The following is a 5285-nucleotide window of genomic DNA, read 5'->3' on the forward strand; positions in this document are numbered from 1 at the left end:
TCGGGACTTTCCAGCTGTCAAAAGAAAATAATGCCTCCTCGTTCAGGTTTTTTAGATCGGTTTGCTTTATTTGTTGTCCCTCTTATTTATTGTGTATCCTTATTATTTATCCTTTCTCAGTTAAAATATTTTACCAGGAGTTGACCAAAAGATGGTTAGTCCGTAGTTTGGCAGTTTTTAGAAATTCCTTCCGCTGCTTCTCCACGGCTTTCCGTGTAGACGGGGGTGTGGCGAGCCGGGCTCCGGCCTCCGTGCTGACGGCTGTGCTTCCCCGAGGCAGGTTCACGGCACGGCCCCAGACATCGCGGGCACGGACATGGCCAACCCCACGGCCCTGCTGCTCAGCGCGGTGATGATGCTGCGCCACATGGGGCTGGTCAGCCACGCCGCGAAGATCGAGGCAGCCTGCTTCGCCACCATCAAGGATGGGAAGGTACCGCGGCCTCACAGGCTGGCCCCTGACCCGTGGCAAAACAGACACGATGCAAAGTGCACCTTTTTGATCCTTCCGACACGTTCGGGTCAGTGCTGTTAAGCACTGTCACACTGCTGTGTGACCGCCATCACCGCCCATCTCCAGCCCTTTCCTCATTTTCCTGAACGGAAACCGTCTTCACTAAGCACTGACTCCCCATCTCCTGCCGTCCGTCCCCCCAACACCGCCACACACCCTTTGCTTCATTTATGACTTTGACTCCTCTAGGGACCTCGTGTAAGTGGGGTCATAGATTTGTCATCTTGTGGCTGGATTTCACGTGGCATAGTGTCTTCAAGGTTGGGTCCTTTTTAGAAAATTCTGTAGTTCGAAATGATTTCTTACAGCCAAAACAAAAAATCCGAGCTTGTTTTTGATAGCCTGGTAGCCACGCTGAAGGGCAAGTGATCGTGTTAGTTCTTTATTCCAACGCCGTTTGTGAAGTTACGGAGCCGGTGGACGGCGCCTGCGTCAGGCGTCACCCGCAGCCCTCTGGTAGTTGTGCGGCGTGCGGCGTGCGGGGTGCGGGAGAGCGAGGGGCAGTGTGGCTGTTTGGGGTCCAGGAGGGGGAGCTGCCAGAAACGGGGGGCCGCAGAGAGCCTCTCACTTGAAGAGGAAGTTTCAGAGCTGGTAACTTTGAACATCGCCCAACATTTAAAGTAGGGCAGAACGTCATAAGCTTTTAAACTTGAGGGACCCTAGGGGTTTATGAAACCTCCTGTCTGGTCTGCTCTCGTTAAACGTCCACACCGCAGATGTTCTCTTCAGGTCTGTTGCGGGGACAAAGGCCTTTCCCAGGCCTCCTGGGGCAGGCGGGCGCACCCCTCGAAAAGAGGGGCTCATGCAGGACAGCAGCCCAGTAACCGCCTAGTGGCCTCCTCACCAGGGGTTTTAAATTTGACTGTTGCTCTTTCCTTTCAGAGTTTAACGAAAGATTTGGGAGGCAGTGCGAAATGCTCCGACTTCACAGAAGAAATCTGTCGCCGAGTGAAAGACTTAGATTAAGGCTTCTGCAGGAGCTGTCCACACCAGTCACTCTGGACAGACCCACATGGCCGTGTTAGGACACACACCCCGTTCCGCGTGCGCTTGGCTTGCTTGTTTCCTGCCCGACTACACGCTAGATCTGGCCTTTCCGTAAAAATCTGTGCAAAGGATGCAGATGATGTCCCTTGGCCTCCTTTCAAAGGACTTTTTCCAAATGCTCGTTTTATTTGTTAAATGTCTATTTGGTTATTTGGTATACATTTTTTGTAAACTCTAAGCAGACTGTATTGTTTGCCATTGTGAACCATTTTACACTTCAGTTAAAAGTTTTTCCTTCGCTGTAAATACGATACAGAATTAATAAGAGAAAACTTCTAACTTTTTAAAGAGAAAGTTTTCCTTGGTTTACGAAAAATATAATAGACATAGAACGGTATTGATATAATAGCACCGATGACATTCTTATCAGTGGACGGGCACGAGAGAAGTTTCCTAGGAAAAGGCTCACACTCAAAACGGAGTACAGCCTATTTCTTAGTGACATGGAAAATTAAGACAGATTTGTCCTTTATATGAATTACTGAATATGAATAAAGACTCCAGATCAAAGAAATCTGTAATGAGATGTAATTTTTGTTACTAAGATACAGGTAACATATTGGCCACAAAGACACAAATGCATTGTTTGACTGTTACCTTGAGATTTGCTGTTCCCTTGGGGGGGGGCGCTTCCTTGTCACCCGATGCTGTCGAGCACCATGCGTGACACAGCCGGGGAGCCCCAGGACTGGCCCGGTCAACGTGGGAGCTGACCACCATGCGTGGTGACGCTCCTGCAGCATGCGTAATCACACTCCAGCTGACCCTGCTAACAGGCCTGACCCCAGGGCTGTCGATTTTGTCCCTTGGCACCAGGCCCAGCAGACTCTGCCCTGGGGAGGCGAGGCTCGGCATTGACCTTTGGGTACCTTGCCCCACCCCCGCCCATAGCATGATTTTTCTACATCTTCAGACACTGAGTCTCTCTCTATTATATTGAACACTCATCCTTTGGCCCTAAACCAAAGGCAACTCATGACCTCCCTTGCCCCTTGTGTAATGTCACAGACCCGTGGCTTTGCATAACGTGCCCGGGTCATGGAGATTTCTTAAGGACAAATATCCCTGTCTGGGTGCCGCTCTAGGCTCGTAACCAGACTTACAACCTTACGTGTACTGTGCTCTGTGCAAGCTGCCGCTTCCTCTGTTTTATGGGATTGTGCTAATTATTTTGGGGCTCGCTAATAAAGAATTCCAAAACTGACCGAGACACATGCTTTCTCTCCCTGTTTCCGTCAGATGCCTCGGGTCGGTGTGGCTCGGCTTGTACTGTGAATGGCAGCGTCAGGTGTCAGGGCAGGGGTGGCAAGGTGGCGGCACCTGCAGAGCCGGCCGCTTGCCTGGAGTGCTCCACCTGACCCTTTGGCGCCTTCGCTCACGCCAGGCGCCAGTGGTCACCCACATGCCTGTCGCGCACAGCCCTGTGGGTTAAACACCCAGCGCTCCCTGGACGGGTTCCACCTGCTTGACAAAAAAAAAATCAGGTCCTTGCCGACAATTCTGTTAAGGAGTTTAACATCCAAATGACACGTGAAATGTAAGCAGCAGGTCTAGGAAGCATCGCGTCAGCTGGCGTGCGTGTGGAGGAAAGCCCAGGAAAGGAGCGGCAGGTCAGCGGATCCCAACCGGGCCCCAGAAGGGGCGAGTGAGTGACAACCGTTGGCTTTCCCGCAGCACACGTGGCAACACGAGCCGACTTCCCCTCCTCCCCACACCGCCTACCCGGTGAGCCAGCAGCCATAAAATCTACCTGGAACTAAGGCCAAAATCTGTCAGCTGTTTAGGTCTGGAAGGAGAACTGGTCTCCTGTCACCTGAACAAAAAGCAACTCTTAAAACTAGACACACGCAGCTTCGGAATCGTCAGCTGTCGTGGGCACGAGACCTAGTGAGTGCACGAGACCTAGCAAGTGCAGACTCCGGTGCCGCAACGGGCCAGGGGGGCCTAGGAGACCCGCCGGGAGTCTGCGTGCCCTGACCCAAGAGGACGCGGGCTCGGGAACACGCCCCCGCCGCCTTCGTGAGACGCCGGGGGACCCGGTCACTTGCCGTGCTCTTGGTAGAAGGAGTCGATGACGGCTTTGTGCTTCTCCAAGACCGTGAACCGTTTCAGTTTCATCGTGGGACCTAAAGGAGCGATTAGAAGAACTGAGTGAGGCCTGGGCTCCGAGACACCCGAGAAGGTACGAGGTAAAGACCTCGCCACTGGCGTGGAGCAGCCAGCCCGAGACGGCCCTCAGCCGTCCGTGCTCCCGCCGGTCACCCCCCCGCCCCCCATGGCACAGCGGCCTTGGTCTGGGTGGCAGTCTGTCACTTCCGAGAACAGTCACGAGAGGCTGCAGCTCCTCTCACATACACAGTGAAGTGTGAGCCGCGTCCACCTCACCCTCTACCCGCGCCCGCTTCTGATCCTCAGCGCATTTGTCGATCTGTCCTTTGAAGGAGCAGAGGATTCGAGCCACCCAGACAGCGAAAGACGAGTTGGTCCAGGCTGCTCAGACCATCCTCCCTGGGGCTGCAGCTGCTGCGTTGTGGGGACACAGAGAGGCCTGTGCAGGGGTCCACTGGTTTGGCCGACAGCCCTCCCGCTCCAGCTGACATTCGCTGTAACCACGGGAGAGGCCCTGCAGGCCGCCCAGCTAAGCGGCTGGGTTTCTGGCCCACAGAAACTAACACCAAGTGCTTACTGCCGGGTCACCTGCTACGATAACGAATACGCAAATCCGTCTGCATCTCCGTTGAGAGTTCACACGATGCTGGGCACCCTGCTTTGACCGCCCCGAGGACGGGGTAGGGGGGGGTGCCCTGGCTGGGGTCGGCTCTGCCACGGTCTCCGTGAGAGGGTGTCCCCGAACCACCTTTCTTGGCCTTGGTCCCCCCTCGAAAGCAACGGTGAAAGGGCTCCGATTTGAGGTTGCGGGCGGCTGAAAGCCCATTTCGTGGGAGCTGACTCTCGGCCGTGGAACTGGGGACCTGGGCATCGTTTCTGTGAATGGCTTAGCGAGGGCATGACCGTCCGGCTGACCGGCACTCCACGTTACAGCAGATGGCCAGACTCACTCGGCACTCTGGACAGTGTGTCAGCATGCGGCCTCGATGGGCTCAAGGGAACCTCGTGAGGACACCGTTTCCGCACCCTGCCCGCCCCCCAGCCGTGGACACCCGGGCACTCTGTCTACCTGGCTGATGCTGCACCAGAGGCCTTGGCTGGTTCTGCGGACCGCGGACCACTGCCCATAGGGGGCTTCACTCCCTTACCTGTCATGGGAGCTGACTTTACAGATTATGGTGGTCTCACTCCCTAGAACCAGGTGACTCCAGCCCAAACATTAACGTGACTTTGGTGCCTGCCTGGTGGTCCCACAGTGATTCCGGGGGACAGTGGTTCCACAGTCAAAGCAAAGTCAAATGTTGTATGTTCAAATTAACGAGTTCCAGCACATGTCCCATAATGTGGCAGGCCCTCACAACCGAGCCCACGCACTGAGCAGTGAATGTCCCCCACGGGGAGGACGTGGGTGTTCATCACCCCAAGTACCCTCAGGGACCTTCCTGCAGGCACCTCGCAGGCTCCGCCACGGCCTCCGCCTTCCCACAGCGCCTGGCAGAGTCGAAGCTGAAGCCCACCTACCCAGCTCTCCACCCGAGACGGAGAAGTCCCTCTCGAGAACAGCTCACTTCTGGATGCGGTAGGGCTGGGCCATCGCATTCCTGTTGACCCTCTG

At 55.2% G+C, this 5285-nt stretch overlaps 2 protein-coding genes across 4 annotated transcripts in view; one reads left to right on the plus strand and one right to left on the minus strand.

The window, feature by feature from the left end:
• Positions 1 to 2075, plus strand: part of IDH3A (isocitrate dehydrogenase 3 (NAD(+)) alpha) — a 10823-nt gene extending 8748 nt beyond the window's left edge. For 2 of the 3 annotated variants that reach the window (XM_025050219.1, XM_025050222.1), the window contains 2 exons: positions 281 to 521; positions 1397 to 2075. In XM_025050219.1, the coding sequence (XP_024905987.1) occupies positions 281 to 521; positions 1397 to 1539 (384 nt within the window). In that variant the 3' untranslated portion in view covers positions 1540 to 2075. The remainder of the gene's footprint in view (positions 1 to 280; positions 522 to 1396) is intronic. The other variant, XM_006905330.3, reaches the window with a different exon arrangement.
• Positions 2076 to 2612: 537 nt separating this feature from the next.
• Positions 2613 to 5285, minus strand: part of ACSBG1 (acyl-CoA synthetase bubblegum family member 1) — a 17240-nt gene continuing 14567 nt past the window's right edge. Inside the window, 1 exon segment of the mRNA XM_015593510.2 lies at positions 2613 to 3687. Within this exon segment, the coding sequence (XP_015448996.1) occupies positions 3602 to 3687 (86 nt within the window). The 3' untranslated portion in view covers positions 2613 to 3601.

The sequence above is a fragment of the Pteropus alecto genome, unplaced genomic scaffold (genome assembly GCF_000325575.1).
Source record: "Pteropus alecto unplaced genomic scaffold, ASM32557v1 scaffold60, whole genome shotgun sequence".
Taxonomy (NCBI): Eukaryota; Metazoa; Chordata; class Mammalia; order Chiroptera; family Pteropodidae; genus Pteropus; species Pteropus alecto.